Source organism: Mustela lutreola, chromosome 2, assembly GCF_030435805.1.
Source record: "Mustela lutreola isolate mMusLut2 chromosome 2, mMusLut2.pri, whole genome shotgun sequence".
Lineage (NCBI taxonomy): Eukaryota > Metazoa > Chordata > Mammalia > Carnivora > Mustelidae > Mustela > Mustela lutreola.
In genome coordinates, this window is record NC_081291.1 from 51763040 (window position 1) to 51790204 (window position 27165).

Consider the following 27165-nt stretch of genomic DNA (forward strand, 5'->3'; position numbering starts at 1 on the left):
CTCCACGGGCCACTCAAAGGTCAGCTTCTTTCCTTTCCAGAAGCAAGAGTCCCAGAGGCCATGCTGAGGTGGGAGCAAGTGTTCACCGCATCCGTCTCCTCCCCAGGGCAAAAGCCAAATTGCCTGCTTTGGCTAGGGCACACCACAAACCTCCCCTAGTCCACAATGGCTTCCTTGCCCCCAGAGAGCCATGTGAGCCACAGGGTGGTGGCATTCCAGCCTCATGTGAAGCCCCTACCTGAACAAGCATCTGCTTCCCCGCTCTGCTCCGGCCTCTGCCAAACCCTCGGGGACAGGGCTCTGGTGCGCACCCCGCCTCTTTTCCTTCCCTATGTTCCCCTTGCACTCCTACAAGCCTGCCCAGCCCTGCTTTTCGAACCCCACACTCCTGGGTGCTTACGTGGGCTGCCCCTTCCTTGGCAAAGGCAGCAACTGGCGGAGTGCATGGGGACAGGGAGGCACTCGGGACCCCCCTTAAGGGGATTAACTTCACACTCCCCTCCCACTAACCTCCACTCGAGTGGCGCCCTGGCCCAAAAGGGGTGGGCAGCGGCCTGGGTGTCTGAGGGGAGGTTCTCCCGTTCCCCCAGCGCCCAGGACTCTGGCGCCCCCACCCCCCGCAGCAGGGCACACACAGCAGCTGCTCCAATCCCTTGGCATCCTGCCTCCTGTATCCTCCTCTGCCCCATGCTGTGCCCCTGCACCCCAGTCAGCTGCCCACAGCTCACCCCTCCACTTGCCTCCTTCCCTGTCCCTAGTCCTTCTTTTTCCCGGCCACCTTCCCCCTCCACCCCAGGCTCCCTGCACATCTCTCCTTTCTCCGTTTCTCTGCATCTCTCCACCCCTTCCCTCCCCTCTCTCATTCTCTCCCACCTCAGTCTTCTCCCCCTTCCCAACCACTGCCTCCCTCCCACCCCCCAAGCCCCCCCCCCAACCACAGCCTCCCAACACTGGGCTTTGGTTTGGATCTTTGAGGAACTCACTTCTGCCCCCCACTGCCTCTCAGGAGGCTCCCCTGACCCTCCCACTCAGCATAGGCCCCTGGTGTACAGCCCCTTCCTGCAGGTAGAGCCCTGGGGGAAGAGAGGGGAGCACTGGGCCAAGGCCAGAGCACCAGGGGAAAGGTGTTTGCTCAAGAGGACTGAGTCAGGAAGGTGGAGCATCAGGACTTGGTGAGTTCCGGGTTTCGGGAATCCTACCAGGACCCAGCATCTGATTCCAGTTAGGGTCCAGATGGGGGTCTCATGCAGAGGATTTCTAGGGTCTGTCTTGGAAACCCTCTCAGGTCCAAGTCCTACGGAAATGAACGCAAGATTGGCAAATACATGGCACTCGCTGCTTTCCTCCCCTCCTTTGGCTGAGGCCCACAAAGGAAATGATGACAACAACCTTCCCCAGTGAACCCCCAGAGGCCTCCCGCTCTGGCGACACAGTGGACCAGTACTCCCCCCCAGTACTGGAAGACAGAAGTAGGCACACTAGATGAAGCCAACCTGCCACCTGCACTGGGGGCTGAAAGGGGCTCTCCACACCCCGGCCACATAACTCAACCACCAGGTCTACCAGGCAATGAGGGAAGTTTGGAAACACCTAGAATCTCCCTCATTTGCTCCTGGCCAAGGGGGAAGGAGATGCCCCCACGGTGGGGGGGGGGGGGAGAGAGAAAGACTCCTCTTCTGCTCCCCGACACACACATAAACACACACACACACACACACACATGCTCACACACACACACACGCTCACACACACACACACACACACACGCTCACACACACACACTCATGCCTCAGCTCCAAGCACTGCCCATTGGGCTGTAGACCCTGGGCATATCGCAAGGCGAGAGGTGGGCAAGGAGGAAGAAGTGGAGGTGGGGATAGGGTTACAAGGCCTGGGGATGGGGACAGGGGGTACCCTGTTCAGAGGTGACCTGCAAGTTCAAGTTATGCAGAAAAAGTATCAAAGAGGCAAGACAGTCTCTGCCCTTGGCAGATGCCCAGGTTTGGGGCATGAGAAGGGGTAGAGGGGTGATGCATCCCCTAATTCCCCATTCTTGGGCCCCCCTCCCAAAACCACAGCCCTGACAACAGGGCCAAGAAGTCTGTGCTGTACAAAACAGGCCAGGGTCAAGGGTCCAGTAACTGGTGAGACATCCCAGCAGGGAGAAGGCCAGGCCAGCCCGAGGCTGAGCCCCCTCCAGCCCCAGCTGCCATGGTCAGATGTCACCAAGACAGGACTCAAAGCGCCGCCTCCTACTGCTTCCAAAGCCTGTCTGTCCTCAGACTCTGGGCTGTTCAGGACCCCCATCAGCAACTGACAGGGAGGCCCTGTGTTTTCTCTCTTGGTGCAGCTCAGACTCCTTCGGGAGAGGTGAAAACAGGCTGGCTCGGGCAGCAGAGAGGCCCCGAGGAGGCAGGTGGTGCCTGGAACTCTGTGATGATGTGATGGAACCATCATCAGGGGGGAGAAAACAGGAAAGAGTCCGGTCCACCCTGGGCCAGTGTCCTGGGTAAGTTTCTGTAGGAGACAGGGACCAGAGGAGGCAAGGATGCAGCCAGGTGGGAGCCCTCCAGACTGACGGGGCCTGGGGAACCGGAACCGCAGCGCCACTTCCCCTGGAGACTCTGTGGGGGCCCCGGGCCGGCCTAGAGAGAAAGGGAGAAGCCCAAGAGCCCAGGGCTCTGGCTCCCTTAGGTCAGTTGAGGGAGGAGCAGAATCGGGCCCTCCTGCACGCTGCATCCCAGCCCCAACCTCTTCAAAGCCCGGAGCTACAGGCAGGTAGCAGGTGAGCAGTCAGTCCTGGATGGGGTCTTCCCTCGGAGCTTGAATGAAGGGATGAGAGGGCAGGCAACGGGACAAGCTGAGGACAGGTCAATTCCTTGGCTGTGATCCTGGCCCTCAGGGTCCCTGTGAGTGAGCGACGGGACAGGGGAGGACTCCCCATCCGGAGACATCACCCCCTGGCCGCAACACGGAGCTTACTGTAGAGCCTACAAAATCTATGAGAGAGAAAGAATTGGAGAAAGTCAGAGACTACCCAGCATTGGGGCTCCCCTCAGCCACTCCTCAGGGCAGAGCTGGACAGGGGAGTGAGCTGCACAGTCGGAAAACCAGCCAGGCCTCTGGTTAGCTGGATGGTCCTGAGCAGCCATTCAACTCTTCTGAGACTTTATTTCCTCATCTGTACAGCGGCCGTAACAGCCTACTTCACAGGGTGATTCCCAAGAGTGAAAAAAACATAAAGAATTCCAGCTAAGGACTTTTCACAATGTTTAGTGCATAGTAAATTCTGGAAATGAGAGCAATTTATTTGTGTTTTTACTTTTGTCCCAGAGGTCTGGCTCAGAACTGAAGTGTGAGGCTCACTCATCTTGAGCTCCCAATGAGGGACACACACACACACACACCCCGACGCTGAGGTATGACAAACTGGAGCTCCTTCACATCACTTTAAACACCGAGCTGAGGGCACTTTGGGGAGGAAGGAGAGGACGCTGGGTGGGCCCACCTCACACCAGTCACCTCCCCACACCTTTTCTTCAGAAAGACCACGTGGTTCTTAGTCATGCACTTCTGGAAGCGGCCACCAGAGGGCAGGCCCTGACCTCACATCAAGACTATGGGAAACCACCAGGCGTCAGGGTCTCCAAGGATAGGAGCCTCAGAGAAAGACAGGTTAGTTAGTAGCACAACAGCCCAGGAGGGCCCTGAGAAAGGAAAGAGGCAGCCAGGAAGAGCCTGGCCTTTCAACTCTGGACCTGGGTTCAAATCCTGACCACTTCTTCATGACCTTGGACAAGTTACTGGACCTCTGAAGACCTCACCTTTCTCATTTGTAAAATGGTGGTCATGATGCTTGCCTGGTGGGGTCTTGAAGAGTGACAGCTTCTACTGAGTATTCACCAAGTGCCCCCTAATAGACATAATCTTTCTTCCTCATCGGACAGCCCTGTGAACTGGTACTATTTCCACCACCCTTATTTGAGGAAGCCAGGAAACTAAGGCTCAAGGAGGTGCAGTCCCCAGCCTGCTTTCAACTCAGAGGCCTTCAGTCCAAGGGTTCCACCACAATACTAAACCACCTCCTGCCAGATGAGATTATAACCCTCACTGCCATTATTCCCATTTTATAGATGAGACTCCAAGAGAGGAATATAATTAATGGAAAGTGCTAAATACAGACCCAGCACATTCTAATAGCTTAAGGAAGTGTGTGACTGTGAAAACCACTACTCCTGTTTCTCATGGCAGGGCACACACACCCAGAGAGACGAGTGTCTGTCCATGGATGCCATGCCATGCCTCCTGGTGCTCCAGGGACAGGGTGGGTCCCTGGCTCAGAAGACCAGCCCCTTGGAGAGCGATCTGGCACCATCATTACAATTTTAAGTGCGCAATTCCACTACTGGAAAAACACCAAGAAAACACTGTGTATAAGAAGGCACAGACAAAGATGTCCAGCGTAGCATCGTCAGTGATAGTAAAATCCTGGAAACCTCCCCTAAAAGTCCCTAAAAGGAAAATAGTTAAATAGTTACAGTTCCTCCATCTGACGTAATGCTAGGCACTGGATAAAAAGGGTTCTCCATAAAAGGATAAAGAAAGATCTTGAAGACATGCTCTAGGGTCTTGCAGTCTTGCGAGGAATTCATTTGGGATGACACCTATCCTGCATTATATGAGCATATAACACTACTGTATTTTTATAAAAGGACATATAATGTACAAAGATGCATAGATAAACATCTGATAACTGGTTAGCCTGGAGTCTCCGGCCTCATGTGTAAATTTTTTCTTCATCAGATTTCAATGTTACTTGATATAGACAAAGGTTGATATGCAGTACACTAGGTGTAAGGCATACTGTAGGGAGCACCTGTGTGGGCTCACCGTGCAAGACCACCACCATATTTTGTACATACCTACACCCACCCCCATCTCAAGCTCCTGGCCTCCCCTCTTCTACCCCAACCACAAGTAAGCATCATCCTATCTTCTGTATTTATTGTTTCTTTACTTAAAAAGAAATGCAGTACCACCATAAATATACTTATGATCAAACCATACATTAGTGTCTCTTGGTTTTTGACTGAACTCCATGAAAATATCACTCTATTATCTTCTGGAAATTGATTTCCTCCTCTCCTCTGTCTCAATACTATGTTTCCAGGATGTATCCATCCTGTTACCTATAACTACAGTGCATGCATTTTCAGTTATGCTCCATTCCAGGATGTGAGTATATCACCACTTACTATCCATCGTCCTGTCAATGGCCACTTAGGTTGTTTTTAGTGATCTGCTATTTGAAGCTGCTGCCACATTTCTCATGGGTTTCTACTCAGAGCTGGGTTTGCTGGGGCCCAAGCATGCAAGTGTTCGGATCTGAGGAATTGCTTTCAGGGGGGTCGGCCTGTCTGCACCTGTTCCAGTTTTTGCTTCATCTGTAGGACTGGGTGACCCCTGGAGGCCCCACTCCCGACCCAGCCCACGCACTCGCCTTTGTTCTCCTGCTTGAGCTCCTCCTGCAGCAGATCTGTTTGCCGGTTGCCCAGCACGAAGGCGAGGAAGGAGAGGATGAGGGCGTTGAGGATGCCGATGATGGCCAGGATGTACGCCCAGCGCACCGAACAGTCCCCCAGGGAGTACTTCCCGGTCTTGGCCCCGCACATGTCCCGGATCGTCTCGGCGTCCCAGCCGTCGGGGAAGATCATGCAGCCCAGCACGAGGCACAGAGCTGAGTGGGTGCGAGGCCGGGCGCACCGCCATGGTCAGGGAAAAAGAGAGAAGGGGTTGAGTACTCCCAGAGCCAGAGGACCACCTCAGCCCCCGGCGACTGACCCCCCGCAGGCCGCGCCCTCCCATTCAGTCACTCAACCCAAGAGCCTGTTAAGCCTTCCGTGGGTTCCAGAAACTATAGGGTCTGGGAAGGCCTCCTGCCTCGGGGAGCAGAAACTTTCCAGGACCCCATAATGACCCCCATCAAATCGACACCTCCAGGAAGCCTTCAAGGAAATAGCAACCACGGTTACCTTCCTCTGCTCCCTTTAGCATCCCAACCATGCTTACTCCCTCCCGTCCTCATGGCTCTTTCTTTCTTTTTGTCATTCTTATTTTTTTAAAAGATTTTATTTATTTATTTGACAGACAGAGATCATAAGTAGGCAGAGAGGCAGGCAGAGAGAGAGAGGAGGAAGCAGGCTCCCCGCTGAGCAGAGAGCCCGATGTGGGGCTTGATCCCAGGACCCTGGGATCATGACCTGAGCTGAAGGCAGAGGCTTTAACCCACTGAGCCACCCAGGTGCCCCATCTTTTTGTCATTCTTTTAAGAAATATTTATTGAGCTCCATTTCCTTTTCTTCAGGACGCTGGACACACGTTCTTATTCACACAGTTGAGCACTGGCTCAAAGAACAGACTAAGGGAAGTTCTTGCCCTTACTCGATGCACACCATGGGAATGCCCCTATTTATGTTGGAAATCCCAATACTGCCTCACGGGGTAGTGCTGAAGACTGAGGGAAGTAAGGCGTGTAAGACATTCAGCCCAGTGCCTGGCATCTCCTCACTGAGGCCCCCCTGGATGCCAGGAACTAGACTAGGGAGAGACCCGGCGCATTACTCGGACTTCAGCTTCACAGAGCTTGTAGTTAGTGGGGGAAAGGTCCATTAGAGCAAAGAGGCTCAAATCCTGACCCGGCTCTTTTCTAGATGTGTGACCTCCAGCCAGTTCGTTGCCCTTTGACACTCAGTCTTCTCATCTGTAAAATGGGGATAATGATGGTATTCAAGTGTAAAGGTTACAGGAGGCAACAAATGTAAACACTTGACATAATAAATTCCAGGTAAAAGTTAAATGTTATTATCATCATAACTAGTCATAATGATACCTTTAATAGTCACACAAATAAGGAAATAATTCGAGAGGGCGGAGCTTAGTTTCAGATGGTGAGGGCGAGGAGAAGGTGTGAGGCCAAGAGCAGCCTTCTATTGAAATAGCCCCCACCTTGTTCCCTCCTGGATATTCACTTCCTCTATCTTGAGTGACCCACCTCAGCCAACCATGACCCATGTGGTATGGGTAGGCTCTTCCCAATGCCCAACCTCATAGGTGGGACCCAAGCCTGAGCCAATCAGCACACAGCCCACCCAGCAAATCAGGACCGGCGGAGTTCAGTGAGCGGCAAGGACAGTGACCTTCACTTCTGCCTTGCAATGAGCAGCCAGCCCCTTGACTTGGGAGTTACCCTCGATGCTGCCCTCTTGGTGCCTGCCAGTCCCACCAGCAAGGAGGTTACTGTGTCTGAGACCGGAAGGTTCCACACCAGGCCCGTGGGGTGCTTAACCTGAGTTTCAGATGACAGTGATGACAAAGGGGGTGTTGACCAGTTCTGCCCACTGTCTGTAAGGCCCACCTAGTTCCCAGGGTGGGGAGGCGGCCCTCGGCTTTGTCAGTCTCTCCCTCACCTACCATTCAAGGAAGTGCTCCCTAGGCCTCAGACTCCCATCTGACAGTGCGCAAGATTTGCCCTCTTGTGACAGGACAGGTGGGAAGTGGGGTGGGGGTGGTGGGCTTTGGAATATCTGGATGCTATCTTTCTCTCCACCTTCTGACAAGGGCTGCCCAGAGCCTTAGATGTATCTGAACCCTCCCCCTCCTCCTCAGCACAGGTCTGGGAGTGGGACTTCTAAGGCAATTTAGTTCTCCAGTTGGAATATAGTGTGTGAGCCCAGGAAGCTGGGGAAAGAGGTTGGCATTGTATAAAGGGCTGATGTGGGGAAGCTTTTAAAGCACTTAATACCTGACCCTCAAGTGCTTCAAAACACCCCTAGGTTGTACACCTCATCCTGATGCAGGGCTCTCCCACGACACTGTGATCTCTCTCTCTCTCTCTCTCTCACACACACACACACACACACACACACTTAGGGCTTCCTCGCTTCCCCAGTGCTTGCCTCTGCCAAGATGATTCCCCGCTAGAGCACAGTGAGTCGCTTATGCGCTGGGGAGAGCTCCTGACAAAGGGGACGGCCAATTCAGGAAGCCCTAGGGTGGGAATGAGCTTGGGGAGCTCAAGAATCCGACAAGTCTGAAGATGCACTTTCAGACACCCAAATGGAGAGGGAAGCTCGGGGTGGGGGTGCGGGGGAATCAGTGCCGGAGACATAAATTTGGGAGCTGTGGGCAGGTAAACTCCCTGGGGCTGGCGTTTGGGAAACTGACGAGAACGGACTGAGCCCTGCGGCGCTCCGTAGGAGGAGCCTCTGGAGAGGGTCGACCCGCGCATCTCCCCGTTTTTGTTTTTTTGGGTGTTTTTGGTTTTTTGTTTTGTTTTGTTTTGTTTTTTTTGCAGGACCCTCCAGGCCCCAGTCGCAGACGGGAGGAGGGTCAAACTCCCGGGGAGAGGGGAAGGGGAGAGAAGGAGCGCCTGGGTGTCCGAGGGCTCTTGCCCAGGTCGCGCGCTCCCGCCTCCCCAGCGAGAGTCTGGGGGGAGGAAAAGAGCCTAAGAAAGGGCCAAACCCAGCCAGACTCTCCGCCTCCCCTCCCCTCCCCGCGTGCCGCGTTTCCTCTCGTTCCCGGAGCATCCCCGTTTCCATGGAGACTGCGCCCGCATCCCCAGCTCGCAGCAGCGCGGCCAGGCTCCCGAGGGCGGGCCTCTCCGCTCCGCAGCCCCCCGCTCAGCGCTCACGGAGTTTCCTTCCCGTGGCCCTGCGCCCGCGCGTTCTCGCGGGCACTCTCGCGCTCACCGCTCACGTGCCTCTCCCCAGTCGCCTGCCTCCCCGCGCCTTCCTCGGGTCCACCCTTTTTATCTTTCTCGTTCTTCATCTGTCTCTTTACGGCCCTACTCTCTCGCGGGCTTGTCTCGATTGCGCTTGGGGGTCTCCCTCGAGCCTCCTCACCTTGTCTAGTTAGATCTCTCCGCATTTAACATTCGTTCAACATCCCTTCTCTTCTCTCTTCCTTCTCTCGCTTCTCTTCCTTCCCTGGATCTAGCCCCTTCGCCCTCTCCTCTCCCCGGCTCTCCCTTCCTACACTGCACGTGTAAATCCTGAGTGCGTTATGTGCGCGCGCCGTGCAGGTGCTGGGGAAACTGGAGGCGTGGTCCCCAGGAGAAGAGACGTGTGGGGAGGAATAAAATCAAGTCGACACACAAACAGAATAGTTATGCATGTCAAGGAGTGTTTGCCAGGAGGCAGACTAGGGGTTGAGACCCAGAAGAAGCGCGTGCAGGGAGAGGGTGGGGGTGGGGCCTCTCCATCTCTAACTCACTCTGCCTCCTCTGCTCTGCAGCCCAGTACTGGGTGGCTATGGGGCTCCAGAGGCCACTGGGGGAATGGGAAACACCCAGGAGTCAAGCAAATGGAAAAAAGAAGCCTATCAGATGGTTTCCCTGGACCTGGAGGAAGAGAGAAAGCAATTACTACAGAGACAGCAGAGGACAAGGAAGTGACTTTGCTGAGGTTCAAGCATCAGAAGATGCTTGACTGCAGGCAAGGTGGGTTTCAGCAACCCCAGGCCCTGCATGAGGAACCTGAGGCTTAGATCTTTGGAGTCTGAGTTCAAGTCTCTCTTGGAAGACAGAGACCCAGGTGCAGGGTGCCATGTGGAGGAGGGCTCCTCAATGGAAGCAATTTTGACACTTGGTCTTAGAATTCTTCACAATGAGCACTATCCTATGCCTGGCGGGAGGTTCAGTATCGTGCCTCGCCTCTTCCTGCCAGATGCCCATGGCACCACCACCCTCAGTCATCATGAAGACCGTCTCCAGACATTGCCAAACGTTCTCTGGGGGGCATAAGTGTCTCTGGTTGAAAACCACTGGTTTAGGGGAAGGGGCCCTTGGGTGGGGCATCTCTATCCATCACCCTACAGTCCACTGACTGAAAGGGTTGTGACAAAATTAATAATATGAATATTCATGCTGTGGTAATAACATTCACAAACAGCATGACATGCTTAAGTACATGCCAGGGTACAGAGCTCCTGACATCATGATCTGGTTTAATGCTCTAACGAATCTGTACCGCAAAAAAAGTCATCATCCTCATTTTACAGATGAGAAAACGGGCTCCAAAGAACCAGCTTTCATATCCCATGTCACAGAGCTAGTCAGTGGTGGGATCTGTATTTAAACCCAGACAGGTCTTTACTTAACATTTTTCTTTTAATAGACTCACTTTTTAACTTAGAGGCATTTACTTAAAAAGTAAGCTTTATATCACTATCATAGAAAAGGAAACCAGGATCATTTGCCACAAATAGAAGGAAACTATAAATATAATGAAACCAAAACAATGTTCTTAGATTCTAGCTGGATACTTTTGCCTGCCAAATGCTCTGAGCTCTCTCTCTCTCTCTGTTTAAGAGACTTAATAGTGTGAGAGGAGTTCAAGATATACTAGCACCAAACTGAGCCTTTCTCCCTGGAGCCATGAGACACTGGCCACCATGCACGGCCTCGATGGGAAGCGGAACCCCCGTTCTTCCCCGTGCAGCTTTAGGCCAAGTCAGCTTACATTTCTGGGCCTCAGTTTCTTCATCTGTAAGATGGGGGTCATGATATCCTACTCATTTCATAGTACTTTTGTGAGAATCAATTAGCAGGTGAGAAGAGGAACCTAAATTATAACTGGTGAAGTGGGGATGGGTTATGGCAGCTCTTGAGAAAAAGAATTCTTAGACAAAAGAGATGAGCCTTTTTCCAGGGGGGGTGATCTCTACATACAGTGGGATGTTATTTATCCAGCCTTAAAAAGGAAAGGAATTCTGACACATGCTACAACATATGGAGGAAACCTGACACACTATGTTCAATGAAATGTGCCAGTCACAGAAAGACAAAGGCTGTAGGATCCCACTTACATGAGGTCCCTAGAGCAGTCAAATTCACGGAGACAGAAAGTAGGATGGTGGTTGCCAGGGCCTGGGGAAGGAGTATGGGGGGGTCACTGTTTAAAGGGGACAGGAATTCAGTTTTGAAAGATGAAAAGAGTTCTGGAAGATGAGATAGATGTGCTACACAACATCGTGCACTTGAGAAATGGCTAAAATGACATATTTTATGTTATGTGGACTTTGCCATGAGAGAAGGAGAGGGAAAAAGAAAATCAGCAAGGGGAATACAGAAAATGACATGATATATCTGCCTTGTGGACATGTATGTAAAAGATTGGGGGGAAATGGAAATTAAATTTATAAGAGTGGTGGCTTCTGGGCAGGGATGGGATAGGACTTTAGCCTTTAAATGTTTCAGCTTTTCAGAGTGAACGTCTTCATATACTACTCATGAAATTTAAAAACATTTTTCAAAGAATACAATAGGGGCGCCTGGGTGGCTCAGTGGGTTGACCCCTCTGCCTTCGGCTCAGCTCATGATCCTGGGGTCTTGGGGTTGAGCCTCGCATAGCATCCGGCCCTCTGCTCAGCAGGGAGCCTGCTTCCCTTCCTCTCTCTCTGCCTTCCTCTCTGCCTACTTGCGATCTCTGTCAAATAAATAAATCAATCTTAAAAAAAAAAAAAAAAAAAGAACACACATAGAAGCTTACATACCTGTAAACACTTCTAGAAGTATAGGGAAGCAGTTTAATGATGGATACCTCTGAGGTGTGGACTGGGAGGTGGGCAGGAAGGGAGGGGGTTGGGAACACTTTGTAGTCTATGCCATCCTGTGCTATTGAATGTGTCTAATATCTGCATATATTACTTCTGTAACAAAAACTCCTTTATTATGTCCAATCCTTTTTCATCTATCTCAGGCCATGAAATCCTCTTGAGCTTTTCTTAAAAATTAAGAAACTAAAAGGAAGAGCGATACTTGAATTTGGGAATGAAACTTGAGTGAGACCAGAAGTAGTGAAGCATTAAGAAGAGCATATGTATGATACACTCAGGTGTTTATTTTCTTCAAAGCTTGTGCTATAAATGTACCCTCGTATAAAGCTTTTTTAGTTTTGTTTTAAATAGGCTCCATGCTGGGCATGAAGCTCAACTTGGGGCTTGAACTTGCGACCCCAAGATCATGACCTGAAATGAAATCAAGAGTTAGACAATTAACCCACTGAGCCACCCAGGGGCCCCTATAGAAAGGTTTTTAATGATGCATTTTATGCTCAGTTCTTTTAATAGCATTTCACTGTAACACTATTACACCATCCTCAAGGGACATCTGCTAAGCTGGGCACTCCAAGAGGGAGGCCTCTGTTTTGGCTCAGTTGCCCCCTCCATGCATGATACACCACAGTGGTTACCCTTTTCTGGGGGCCAGACTGCGTGTCCTCAGGGCTTTCTGTCCCTGGGCAGACTCCACAGAGGTTTGCCCTAGAATGAATTGTGTCCCCACGAAATTCACGTGTTGAAGCCCTATATTTGGGTGTGGGCCCTTTGGAAGGTAATTAGGGTTTGGGGAGGTCTTGAGGGTAGGGCCTCACTATGGGATTAGTGCCCTTATAAGGGGAGACAGCAGGGATCCTGCTCCCCGCACCCCTACCAGGTCAGGACACAGCCAGAGGGCACCTCTTTGAGGCTGGGTGAGGACACTCAGAGCGCAGAACCTTGCCTGAGGAGGAACAAATTTGCTGCATCTTAGAGCCACACAGCTGAGAAAAAGTGTGATCCCACAGTTCAATGACAGGCAAAACTCACCCACAGGATGGAAAATCAGACAGGTGATTACCTTTGTGGGTAGTGACTGGAAGGGGACATGAGGTTCCTGATCTGGATGCTATTTCCACAGACAGGTTCGCTTTGTGGAAATTCTCTGAGCCACAGAGGGGACATTTTCTGTCCTTTTCTCTAAATGTGTTATACTGCAATAAAACCTGACTTTATAAAAGGCTGTATACCACAGTGGGTAAGAAGTAAACCTCAGAGGGGCACCTGGGTGGCTCAGTGGGTTAAGCCTCTGCCTTCGGCTCAGGTCATGATCTCAGGGTCCTGGGATCGAGCCCCGCATCGGGCTCTCTGCTCAGCAGGGAGCCTGCTTCCTCCTCTCTCTCTCTGCCTGCCTCTCTGCCTGCTTGTGATCTCTCTCTGTCAAATAAATAAATAAAATCTTAAAAAAAAAAAAAAAAAGAAGTAAACCTCAGAATAACCAAGAAATCACTGGTTAGAGCACAGCCACGGGATAGCACGCTGAGCAGTCGTGGAAGGGAGGAAGGAAGCCCTTTTACATGCTGCTGTGGGATGGCGCATGGATGTGCTAAGAGAAGTGCAAGGTCCCGGGCAACAGATGCAAAATGATGCTAGCATTTGCGGCGGGGGGGGGATGTGAGTGTGTGCGGGGGTTGGTGAGGGGGACTGTTTTCTTGCATGGACACAAACTATTTCTGGAAGGGCCTACAAGACCCTGAGAACCCTGGTTACTTTCCAGGAGGGGGACAGAGTGGCAAGAGGACAGGAGGGGAGGAGACACTGAACTGACAACTTGCTGCACATTTTGGATTCAGAACCATGTGAAGAGTTACCTATCAAAGCTGTGAGGTAGGTGGGAGTTGTCTGCTAACAGGTGACTATTACTAGAGATTCTCACTCACTTGGAATGAAAATAATTAAAGCAACAAAGAATGGCAATGCACAGGCCAAATGTAACTCTCGGAAATAATGGCTTAATCACAAAAACATAAAAATGAAAACCCCTTTTGACTGACCTTGCCAATTTCCGGGGATTTATCTGAAGAAAATGCTCACAGATATGCTCTCAGATCAAGCTACAAGGATGTCTGTCACATTATTACTTATAAGAGAAAGAAGAGGGGCACCTGGGTGGAGCAGTCAGTTAAGCATCTGACTCTCAGATCTCAGGGGGGATCACCCCATAGCCGCCCCCCAGCCCAGTGCTCAGCACGGAGTTTGCTTGGGACTCTCTCTCTCCCTCTCCTTCCGTCCCTCCACACTGCATGCCCTTTCTCTCTCTAAAATAAATAAAAATAAATCTTTAAAAAAGAGAGGGGTGGGGCGCCGGGGTGGCTCAGTGAGTTAAAGCCTCTGCCTTCAGCTCAGGTCACGATCTCAGAGTCCTGGGATCAAGCACCGCATGGGGCTCTCTGCTCGGCGGGAGCCTGCTTCCCTTCCTCTCTCTCTGCCTGCCTCTCCCTCTGCCTGCCTCTCTCTCTGCCTGCCTCTCTGCCTACTTGTGATCTCTGTCCATCAAATAAATAAATAAAATCTTTAGAGAAAAAAAGAGGGGAGTACTTGGGTAGCTCAGTCAGTTAAAAGTCTGCCTTCCACTCAGGTCATGATCCCGTGAGCCCCACATCAGGCTCCCTGCTCAGCAGGGAGTCTGCTTCTCCCTCTGCCTCTACTGCTCCCTGCTTGTGCTCTTGCTTTCTCGCTCACTCTCTCAAATAAATAAATAAAATATTCCTTAAAAATAAAAATTTTTAAAAGAGAGAGAGAAAGGAGGAGAGGGAAAAATAATAAAGGAAGAATGGAAAGAAAGAAAGAAACAATTTAATATCCAGCAATATGGGAATACAGTTCTTTCCTGTCACAGAATGTCACTCAGCTCTGAAACTTGGAATATGAATCTCCTCAGGTAGCCATTGAGGAAGCTTTAATGATACAGAAAATACTTATGCTATGTTAGGTTTCCAGAGGCTGTAAAAATTAACGTGCAATATAATTTCTCTTCAGGGAGAAAACACTTACAGTTAGAGCAAACAGTCAAACAGCATTTACCATGCTGGGCACTATAGGACTTTATGTACTTCAGTTTATGTCATCCACACAATAATCTGCATTATTATTTTCTTTTTAGAGATGAGGACACTGAGGCACAGAGAAGTTATCCAAGTTATCCAAAGTCACACAGCTGGTAAGCTGCAAAACCAGCTGGCAAGTTTGAACCCAGTGAGCCTGGCTCCAGAATCTGCTGGTAACTAGTACTCTCCACCGTTCGGACTGTGGGCCAGGCAGTTAAGAATGACTGATTCTGGGAGTGTGAGATTATGGATATAATTTTGCTCATCTATAGTCCCCAGTTTTTCTACAAAGAACAATGATAACTTTACAAAGCAGTAAAGGTCTTAGAAAAGAGGGGGCACACAGAGCAGTAACGCAGCACAGAACTCATGGCCAGCTGCTTGTGTCCCCTGTGAGTCCCTCCCTTGGGTTAAGGAAAGGATCAGGCTTCGTGTGGGGCTGAGGGGAGCCCAGTGAAGAATCTGTCCACACTGGAACCACCGCTTTCCAAGGCGCTGCTTCCCCAGCACCCCTGGCCCTAGGGGGCTGTAGGGAAAACCTCTGACAGGCTGAGCCCCGCTAAGGGAAGGAGGGTGTCTACAGGCCCCTCATTACCAAGGCTGAGTGCTGGCTCTACTTCCCCAGGGCAGGCCCTGCTCTTCTAAGGGAGACCGGGCTTCTCCTAACAGTCACCTCCAACTCACTGAAGGTCCAGGCCCAACCTTAATGCCTGTACCAACCCGGGATGCTGGGGATCGGAACACCTGTGCCTGGGCTCACCATCCCCCATCCAGCACCCAGAGGCTAGGAGGCACCCTGACTCCCCTTTCCCCTCACCCCCACATCTAATCCATTCCCAAGGTCAACCAACTTGACCTCCAAAAATATCCAGGATCCGACCTCTCCTCTCCAGTTCCACTGCACCCATGTGTCCAAGCTGCCATGATCTCCCTTCTGGAGGACCAGAGTGGCCTCCTAACTCCTTCTCAGCTCCCACAATTACCCCATTATCAGCGGTTCTCTGCTCAGCATCCACAGGGAACTTTCAGAAATGGATGGTGCCACGCCCCTGCTCAGCGCCCTCCAAAAGCTCGGGCACTCAGAACAAAGCGCTGCCACAGGCCGCCTACCTTTCCCTCCGGCCACTAGGCCTCCACTCCCTACACTCTGGCCCACACTGGCTTCCTGTCTGTCCCTGAAGACCTGTCAAATTCAGCTCCACCTGGAGGCCTTTGTGTGGACTGTTCCGTCCTCCCGGGAAGCTCTTCCAATGTAATCCAGTCCCCAGTTCCTGGTTCCTGATCTTGAGGACACTAGAGTTCAGGAGGGGGACTATTCAGAAAACAGATAATTGGGGGTGGGGGGATGGGTGAAATCCGTGAAGGGGATTAAGGGGACACTTATCGCAGTGAGCACTGAGTCATGTATGGAACTGTCACATCATTATACTGCACACATGAAACTAGTAGAACGCCGTACACCAACTATATTGGAATTAAAATAAAATTTACCCCCCAAAAAGAAGACAAATAATTATATCTGGTGTCACAGATTACCATCACTTTGTGCGGTTATTATTTGGGAACTGTATTCAGTATTTACTTCCCCAGCCCCAGGCCCAGCCTACGGCGGAGCCCATAGCCTCTTAATAACCTCTGAATCACCCCATCCATGCATCCCCATTGTCCTGGCTCCCCCCAGCCCCATCTTCTTTCTGGTCTGGTCAGAAGTCTCCTGCTGCTCTCCCCATAGCCTGTCTGGTGCCCTCAGCTCAGACCAGGCCCTCCCAGATGGCTATGTCCCTCTGGGTCTCCCTCTGTTTCCTCCAGGCACGTGTCCTTCTCAAGGCCATCCTTCTCCGTTTCTCAGTTGCTAATCTGAGCAGCTGCTCTGGCTTCTTTTCTGGAAAAGGCCGGTGTTTCTAGACTCTCCCCTTCTCCCAGCACATACTCTCCACGGGGCAATTTCACCCACTCTTAGACTCATTCGATGGTGCCTCACATCTCTGTCTCCAGTGGAGACCGGTGCCCTGGGCTCTCAGCCTGAATACCAGTTGCTTGTCAGACCTTTCCTCTTGCACGCCAGAGGTTCTGCCAACTCGACATTTCCCAAACTGACCCGATCTACCTCCTGCGTGTTTGGGAATATCAGTCGAGGGAGCCAGTCATCCAGGGAGGAAACCTGGAGTCATCTGTAACACCTGCCTTGTCCTCCCTGCCGGACAGCCGCTGGTCTCCCACACAGGTCTCCCGCCTTCCTCCTCCTCCTCTCTCCCTGCTGCCTTGGCACCTCTCACAAGGACCACAGGCTCCTTGCTTCCCATCAGGCCTCCATCTAGTCCACCCCTGCAGCAGCCACCTCAGTCATCTTACTCTGGGCCAATCCAACATCTGGGCCTGGTGACTCCCATGCCTGAAAGCGGATGCCCATAGAGCACCGGGTGGCTCAGTCAGTTAAGCATCTGGCTCTTGGTTTTTGGCTCAGGTTGTGATCTCTGGATCATGAGATCGAGCCCAGCATTGGGCTCTGTGCTAGGTGTGGAGTCTGCTTGAGATTCTCTCTCCTTCTGCCTTTGCCCCTCCCTCTTGTTTTCTCTCTCTCTCTAGCAAAATAAATTAATAAATAAATCCTTTTTTAAAAACAAAGAATAAAAGCAAATGCCCATCACTTATGGATAAGACCCAAACTCCAAGACGCAACTTTGAAAGCTCTCCATAGCCAGTCCTACCTGCCTCTTCAGGCTTATCTTCTCAGTCTTCCCACTCTTCCATCTGTCCTCCCTTATTGTAGCACAGACAATGGAATGAGGAAGCCAGAGTGTTTTTTGATCCAAGTCACACACCAGCTAATAATAAGTGCTAACAGCTCTTGAGGGTCTCCTTTGTGCCAAGTGTGTACAATATTCACAATCAATGTTTCAACAGCCCCCGAGGTAGTTACTATTATTATCCCTATTTTACAGATGAGAAAACTGAGACTCAGAAATTGTGTAACCTTCTTAAAGACACTTAGCTGGTAATGCCACACTTAGCATTCGAACTCAGGTTGTCTGACCACTGAATATGCTGCCTCCAAAGGAGTGGAGGGTAGAGCTAGGACTTAAATTAGATGTCATCATTCACTCATTCAACAGACACTTATTAAGCACCGACTATATGCCAGGCACAGACTCCTGGTCCAGGGCTTTCATTATACCATTAAACTCTGGGATTAAAGTAAGGTTGATAATGATGAATAACATGGGGATGAGAAAAAAAAGACACAAATGAGAGGTTTCAGAACGAGAATACTTTAGTCCTTGTTCTCTTGACCCCTCCAACTCCTCCAAATCACTCTCTCCACTGATAGCCAGATGTGATATATACCCCTCCACCCAGCTCAAAACACTTCAAGGCTGTTCTAGATACCACACTAAACCCAGGACAGAACTGACAATTTGAGATATTGATGAGAATATGTTGAGAAAAAACAAGTTTCACCATGGGGAAAACATCCATAGACAAAGTCAAAAGATCAACTGGGAACAATATTTGTAACTCATATCACAGACAAGGAGTTAACTTTCTTAATATACAAAAAGATCCCTTTTTTTAAAGATTTCATTTTTAAAGAATCTCAGTACCCAATATGAGGCTCAAATTTAAAACCCCAAGATCAAGAGTCACACACTCTACTGACTGAGCCAACCAGGTGCCCCACAAGAAGTTCTCACATATCCAAGAGGGAAAATGCCATTAACTTGATAGAAATAAATAAATAAATATAAATATATATATATATTTATATATTTATAAATATATATATTGGGCTCTGTGCTAGGTGTGGAGTCTGCTTGAGATTCTCTCTCCTTCTGCCTTTGCCCCTCCCTCTTGTTATATAAATATATATATAAATATATATATTTAAATATATATATATAGGCTGACAGTTTATATAAATATATATATATGTGTGTGTGTGTGTATATATATATATATATAGGCTGACAGTTTATATAAATGATATATATGTAGGGACACCTGGGTGGCTTAGTCAGTTAAGCAGCTGGCTTTGGCTCAAGTTATAATCCCAGAGTCCTGGGATCAAGTTCCACATTGGGCTCCCTTCTCAGCTGGGATCCTGCTTCTCCCCTGCTTGTGCACTCACTCTATCTCTCTACTCTCTGACAAATAATAAACAAAATATTTTTTAAAAAGGATACATATAAAAGGTGATCAACTTTACTCATAATTAGAGAAGGGCAAATTACTACTCTAAGAGTATTTTTTTACACATCAGGTTGGCAAAAATAAAATATCTGGTAACATACTCCGTTGACAAGGGAGTGGGGTTACAGGTACTTCTATACATTGCTGCTGGGAGGGTAACTCTGTACAGTTCCTACAGAGGGGACTAGGGCAGGATCTGTCAAAATTGTACATATACAGACCATTTAATCCAGTAATTCTGCTCTAGGTCTTTATTTTGTCCTTATACGCACATATGTGTCAAATTATTTATATACAACATTATCCACTGAAATATTTTTATAGAAAAATATTATAAACAACTTAAGTATTTTTTTTAATTTTTTTTCAAGATTTTATTTATTTATTTGACAGACAGAGATCACAAGTAGGCAGAGAGGCAGGCAGAGAGAGAGGAGGAGGCAGGCTCCCTGCTGAGCAGAGAGCCCAATGCAGGGCTTGATCCCAGGACCCCGAGATCATGACCTGAGCCAAAGGCAGAGGCTTTAACCCACTGAGCCACCCAGGCGCCCCTGTAAACAACTTAAGTATTGATAAGATAAATGATGACAAATCTATACAAAAGTATATTTTGCAGCTCTTGAGAAAAAAATAGCTCTTTATACACTAAAGTGGAACAATCCTAAACAACAGAGTATGGTGGGGTGATGGTATGTGATATCTTGATTGGGACATAAAAGGCAGTGTCATGGCCAAAACAATCTTCAAAATAGAACACAGTTGGAAGACTCATACTTCCTGATTTGAAAACTCACTACAAAACAGCAGTCATCAGGATATTCTGGTACTTGCGTAAGGACAGACATATAGATCAGTGGAATAGAACAGAGTCCAGAAGTAAACCCATGCATCTATGGTTAACTGAGTTTTGACAAGGATGCCAAGACTATTCAATTGAAAGAGAATCATCTTTTCCATAAATGGTGCTGGGACAATAGGGGAGCTATATGCAACCTTACCCTACACACAAAAATTAACTCAAATGATCAGACACCTAAATGTAAGAGGTAAAACTATAAATTCCTTGGTAAAAACAGAGGTACATTTTTTGCATCGGTTGGGGTGCCTGGGTGTCTCAGTTAGTTAAGCACCACCCCACCTCAGCAGGGTGTCGGCTTCTCCCTCTCCCATTATCCCTCCCCCTGCTCAAGCTCTCATGCTTTCTCTCTCTCAAATAGATAAATAAAATCTTTAAAAAAAAATTTTTTTTGTGCCTTTGGATTTGTAAAAGATTCTTAGATATGCCACCAAAAGCACAAGCAACACAAGGAAAAAAGAGATAAATCGGATTTTGTACAAATTAAAAACTTTTATATTTCAAAGAAAACTATCAAGAGAGACAAAAGACAGCCACAGAATGGAAGAAAATATTTGCAAATCATATATCTGATAAGGGACTTGTATCAAAAATATACAAAGAACTCTTAACTCAATAATAAAAAGAAAAATAACCCAGTTTAAAAAATGGGCAAAGGATCTAAATAGATGTTTCTCAAAGAAGATATACAAATGGCCAATAAGCACATGAAAAGACTCTCAACACCATGAATCATTTGGGAAATACAAATCAAAACCACAATGAGACACCAGTCCACAGCCGGTAGGATGGCTATAATTTTAAAACATCTGGTAACAACAGTGCTGATGAGGTATGAAGAAATAGGAACCCTTATACACTGCTCCTGGAAATGTACAATACTGCTGCCACTTTGGAAAACCTGGAAATTTCTCAAAACGTCAAATATAGAGTTGCCATTTGAGCCACCAATTCCACTCCTAAGTATCTACCCAAGAGAGATGACCACGTGCATCCATGCAGAAAGTTGTACATCAGCGTTCACAGCAGCACTATTTATAACGGCCAAAAAGTTGAAACAACCCAAATGTCCATCAACCCATGAATGAATCAACAAAATGTGGTCTATCTATACATTTCAACACTGGATAAAGTGCTGGCAGGTGCTACGACATGAATGAACCTTGGAAACATCCTGTGAAATGAAAGAAGCTGCAAGGACTGCAGGTTGAAGGATTTCATTTGTTTGGGTTTTGGGTTTTTTTTTTTTTTTTAAGATTTTATTTTTTTGGTAAGATTTTATTTATTTACTTGTCAGAGAGAGTGAACACAAACAGAGTGGCAGGCAGAGGCAGAGGGAGAAGCAGGCTCCCCGCTGAGCAAGGAGCCCGATGTGGGACTCGATCCCAGGACGACGGGCTCATGACCTAAGCAGAAGGCAGCCCCTTAACCTACTGAACCATCCAGGCGTCCCTAAGATTTTATTTTTAAGGGGCTCCTGGGTGGCTCAGTCGGTTAAGCTTCTGCCTTTGGCTCAGGTCATGATCTCAAGGTCCTGGGATCAAGACCCATACTGGGCTCCCTGCTCAGCAGGGAGTTTGCTTCTCCCATGCCTCTGTGAACTCTGTCATTCTCACTCTCTCTCAAGTAAATAAATAAATTAAAATCTTAAAAAAAATTTTTTTTAATTTATTTTTAAGTAAAATCTACACCCAACGCGGAGCTTGAACCCACAACCCTTAGATCAAGAGTTGCATGCTCCACAGACTGAGGCAGCCAGGTGCCCTTGAATTATTTCATTTCTATGAAATGGCCAGAACAGGCTAAGATAGAGAGACAGAAAGTCAGTTAGTGTCTGCGTAGAACCTGGGGAGGTTGGGTGGGAAAGCTTTGCCGGGGTGAGACCTAAAGGGTATAAGGCTTCTTGAGGCAATGAAAATATCTTACAGCTGGTTGTGGTAATGGTTGTACAACTCTATAAATATGCTGAAAACCACTAAATTATACACTTCATATGGATAACCTATATGGCATAGAGTTACAGCGCAATATAACCGTTACCAAAAAAAAAAAAGAGAGAGAGAGCGGGGCAGTGTAGCATCTTCCTTTCTCTCTCCTTAGTCACTCATTCTGAGGTCTCCTGCCAACACATGAGAGCGCTCAGAAGTGGGTTCTTCAGCCCCAGATGCTCTTAGATGACCACAGCCCCTGCTGCAGTCTTGGTTGTAACTTTAGGAGCAACCTTGAACCACAACTGCCCATCTGAGCTGCTCCCAAATTCCTGGGACGCACAGAAACTGAAAAAATAATGGCCTGTTGCTTTAAGCCACTAAGTTTTGGAGTAATTTGTTATACAGTTATAGATAGCTAATATGCCATTTTAGCAATAATAATAATAATAATAAGTGTTTGCATTTGCATGTCTATTTCTGAGCTTTCTTGGAAGAGATACTAAAGGCACTGGTGACAGTGGCTGCCCCAGAGAACTCTGGGAGGACCACTGGGGAATGAGGACAGGAAGGAAGACTGAGGTCTGATTGTCTACCTTTTTTCCCTTTTGAATTTTGTATCATGTGCCTGATTAATTATTCCCCCCAAAAAACCTTCAAAAAAATACATGCTGGCAGATGAAGTCCATAAATTCCCGACCATGGCTTAGAAGCCTCCACGGTCCAGCTTCCCATTCTGAACACTCACCACTCCCTGCCCTAATTGTTGGTAGTCCCCAAAACATAAAACACACCAAGCTATTTTCTATCTTCACGCCTGTCTCTTCTGCCTGGCTGCCCTTCTCTTTCCGGCCCATCCTCCTAAGACTCAGCTCAAATGCTGGAACTTTTTGGAAGACTTCCCTGGCTGTCCTTAACTGTGTTCCCTTTGTGCCCCCAGAATACTCTCGGCTTGATTCAGTCATTTCACATGCCATGCACACAGGAGCGAAGATCTGACTTCTTCCCTGCCTCTCCCATGACCCTGTGAGCTGTGTGGCAGCGGGGACTCTTACTCTGGATTGCCAGAGGCCAGCCAGCTCTGTGCCCGACACAGAGGAGGCCGTCAGTAAAGGACGGATGTGAGAAAGGAAGGGTGCAGGGAGGGAGAGTGGAAAAAAGTTAAGAGGGGACAGGTGGGGAAGGAAGAAAGACAGTGGAGCCGGGGAAGAAAGAAATCCCCTCGATGTGCTCAGCAGCTCATGCCCATGCGACAGAGATGCACTGGGTGAACAGACTCCCAAACCAAATCCTAAACAAACCGCCAGAGAAATGGGGAGAAATGTGGGTAAATAGGGTAACCTGCAGCGACCTTGCTGCTCCCATCCGAGAAAACCCCTGGTGATGAAGGCACACACCTGGAAGGCTGGAAGGTACTCGTCCTCAGATCGCCAACCCCCCCGCCACCATCTCCACATTTGGTCTCCCTCAGCGCCCACTGTACTGTCCCGGGCTGTGACTCCAGCCACCGAGCGGGGCCGGACCTACTGCAGGTGCTCAGTACTGAATGAATTATGGTCCGAATCATCTCCCTTCTGTAGGAAGCAGAGCCTCACTTTGTGACATGAACTTGTTTCTTCTCTCCAGGACTAGATTTTTTTCTTCCTCTGTAAAATGAGGCAGCTGGGCAGCTAATTGGCAAGACCCTTTTCAGTTGGCAGTTTCTGACTTCTCAAGGCCTTTGATCATCCCAGCAAATTCAAACTCTCCCACCTGAGCAGCAAGAGCTCCTCACAAGCTGCTCTTCACTTAGGCGGTGTCACGGAGATGATGTGACTGTTTAGTGAATACCCACTGTCCACTATGAACACATTCGGTGCTTTTACAGCCATCATTTTGTTTCTTTCTGCCACTTGAAGTAAATACAACAGTAATCGCCCCTGGGCCCCTGGCTGGCTAAGTCAGTAGAGCACAGGACTCTTGAACTCAGGGTTGTGAGTTTGAGCCCCTCGTTGGATGTAGGACTACTTAAAAATAAAATCTTTGGGACGCCTGGGTGGCTCAGTGGGTTAAGCCACTGTCTTGGGCTTGGGTCATGATCGCAGGGTCCTGGGATCGAGCCCCAAATCGGGCTCTCTGCTCGGCAGGGAGCCTGCTTCCTCCTCTCTCTCTGCCTGCCTCTCTGCCTGCTTGTCATCTCTCTCTGTCAAATAAATAAATAAAATCTTAAAAAATAAATAAATAATAAAATAAAATCTTTAAAAACAATAGCAATAATCTCCCTTTTACAATAAGGAAACTGAGACCTAGAGAGGAAAACCCACTTATCCAAGGCCACACAACTGGGAAGGAGCAGAGAGAGAATTCTAAGTCCTCTGCTCTTAAACCCCTACCCCACATTATGCCCCCGGACTCTCAACCAGGCTTCCAGCTTGAACCTCTACTTCAGCCAGCAACCTTCCCTTGGCTAACCCCATGAGCCCATGGGTGAACACTGAGCACAGACAGCTGACGGCTCTGTCCTGGGATTTGTGTATCCTCTCCCAGGTTCATTTGGTTGTAAGAGCAAGAACTAGATCCATTCAGACTTGTTTTAAGTTTCAGCTTCACCTTTCACTAGATGTGTGACCTTTGGTCAAGTCACTTTATTATTTTTTTTATTTTTATTTTTTTAAGATTTCATTTATTTATCTGACAGACAGATCACAAGTGGGCAGAGAGGCAGGCACAGAGAGAGAGAGGGGGAAGCAGGTTCCCTGCTGAGCAGAGAGCCCGATGCGGGACTCGATCCCAGGACCCTGGGATCATGACCCGAGCCGAAGGCAGAGGCTTTAACCCACTGAGCCACCCAGGTGCCCCTGGTCAAGTTAACAAATGAACATGCACTGTCTAACAAATATGGAAATGTCTAACGTCAAAGCTGGTACCTTGTGTATTCTCACTAAGTGGGAAAGACCAGGTCCAGAGTAGCAGAGGTACCCAGAGAAGCTGGCCCCTGACTCCACAAAGAGCCACCTGGGTTTTCAGCCTCTCTGCTTAACATTTGAGTGTTATGCCTAAAACCTCCTGACACTGCTCCCATCACTAATGCCCCTCTATAATGCCTTCATAAATCCTTGGCCTTTCGAATCAGACAGCCCAAGTTACAATCCTAGTTCTCCCACTTACATTCTGTATGACCTTGGACAAATGACTCATCTCTGAGGTTTAGTGTTCTCTTCTATAAAAGAGTAATAACGGTACCTACTCCATATCACTGTGAGGATTAAGTAATAGTACTCATGTCCATGTCTAGCACATGGTCTAGCATACAGCAAAGGCTAAGAAAATATTAACTGTTTTTCCTGAATAATAACAAGAGTTGTAGTAGCTTTGAGCTGCCTGCTGATGAAAGTTCAAATGCCTGACCTACTATTCAGAGACTTGTACCCTGTAGCCTCCGTCATTCCTTCCTCCCCTCTCCTCTCCTCCTCCCCTAGGTGGAGGTCACCCCCAAGCCACATGTGGTTTTCTCACCTCCGTGTCTCTGCCCATGATCTTCCTCTCCATTCGGAATGCTCTCCCCCACCTCGCACCTATACACATCTGCACCTCCCACTCAAGCCTCACCTCCCAGTGAAGGGGCCACCTCCCAGGTTTCCCCAGCACTTACAGCCAGGACATATTAGTGCTTAGACTCTCCAGAGTGAGGCTTTTCTGTCTGCACCTGTCCTACCAGCGGTTACACTTGATTTCTCTTTTCAGGAACTGACCTTTCTCCACTGTTGGTCCATGTGTTCCAGGGACGGGAATATGGCTGAAGCCTTAGACAAAGTCATATTGATTAACTAAGAGGTGAATCCTTGGCCAAAGCATGGGCCAATGAGAATCAGCCCTGGAACTTTTGCTGGAACCACTGACTAACAGATGTTCTTTTCCCACAGGCACTGCTAAGCTAAAGCAATGTAAATTCCAAGCTGTAAGTAGCCTTATTTATCACCTTTAGGAGAGAAGTGGACTTTAAAAATGAGCTGACACAGAGGAACCAAGAAATGGCAATAGACATTTTCTCAATAGCATTATTTGAGTATCTGGATCCATCCATGCCTAAAGCAAGTTACCTTTTTTTTTTTTTTTTTGAAAATTTATTTTTAAGTAATCTCTACATACAACGCGGGGCTCAAACTTAATCATGAGATCAAGAGTACCATACTCCACTGACTGAGTCAGCCAGGAACCCCTGAAGCAAGATACTCATAAAGAAAGATACTTTATGTGAGCCAAAAACCCTACCATCCCTATTTTATTTGACTTTTATTTATTTAAGCCATTTTGAGTTGGATTTCTGCCACTTGTCACTGAAAAAATGCCGAACATTTTTTAGTGATCCAACTAGATGGTAAACTTCCTGAGAGTGCAGATCTCATCATATAGACCTAAATCCTTGGGGATCAGGATTATCTCAGTATTGTCGCCCCTAGCACAGGGATGATCACAGAGCAGATAAAGAATAAATCGAGGAATAAGTATCTCTGAATTTTCCCAATAGTCCAGGGCTCTACACTTAGAAGAATCTAAAATACTTGAATAAAAGTTTACTTGAACAAGAATTCTAATTCTTTCCTGATATAAACAAGGTCCTTTGCCACTCTGCATTTCCTCTGAGAATGACTGATTTCTTACCTTCTGGACAGAATGATCTTGGCAAAAGAGCTGTTTTAGGAGACACACAAGGCTAAAAGAGATACCTTGAATCCACTAATGTAACTGATTAGTCTCCCACTGTAAGAATGACAAAACTGAGATTTAAGCTAAAAACAATTGCTTACTACTGCAGGGTGAATCACTCAGGCAGAATCAGCCAAGCAAGACCCCATTCCATGACTCGTAGTCCAGTGCTCTAGCTCCAGTCCTAATGTCACTTCATTAAACGAAGTGAATTGTTCACTTACCCAGAGAACTCAGAAATCTCTAACCAAAATGAAATAAACTGCTCAACTCTGCTAACTGAACTCCACAGCTCTCAGGACAACAACACAAGGGAAAGAGCACCAGGCCAGGAGTCAAGACCTAGTTTACTCCCTTCCTGGCAATGAGACTTTGGGTAAGACCTTTTCTCTAGTCTCAGTCTCCTCTCTCTAGAATGGGGGGAGGGGAAGGTGGGATTTGAAGGAGCTGATCTCTATGATCCCTGAAATTCTGTAATTACATGGGGTTATTGGACACTTCATCAAATTCCTAAGATTAAACCCACATAAATTACAGAGAATTGGAAGGCCAAGAGGTAAGCATCCCTTCTGCAGACTCCAAATTAAGGGTGAGGGATTGAGGATTCCAGGTAGGTATATATTCCTTCTAGCTTGTCTTTGGAGGAAGAATAGAATAGAAATACATAAAATTACCTTCTATGTGCCACAGAGAAATATGGAGACATACCCCCTACACTCTACAATTCTCCTTTCTCACCTTCAAAGATCCTAGAAGACTCACATCTAAGTAGACGGAGTGAGATAGATTTGAAACAAGCTCATTACAA

General features: G+C 48.2%; 1 protein-coding gene across 1 annotated transcript in view; it reads right to left on the reverse strand.

Moving 5' to 3' along the window:
• Nucleotides 1-957: 957 nt before the first annotated feature.
• LHFPL4 (LHFPL tetraspan subfamily member 4) overlaps nucleotides 958-27165 on the reverse strand; it is a 29239-nt gene continuing 3031 nt past the window's right edge. The window contains exons 3-4 of the mRNA XM_059161603.1: nucleotides 5501-5737; nucleotides 958-2999 (exon numbers count right to left, since the gene is read on the reverse strand). Coding sequence (XP_059017586.1) covers nucleotides 2899-2999; nucleotides 5501-5737 — 338 coding nt within the window. The 3' untranslated portion in view covers nucleotides 958-2898. The remainder of the gene's footprint in view (nucleotides 3000-5500; nucleotides 5738-27165) is intronic.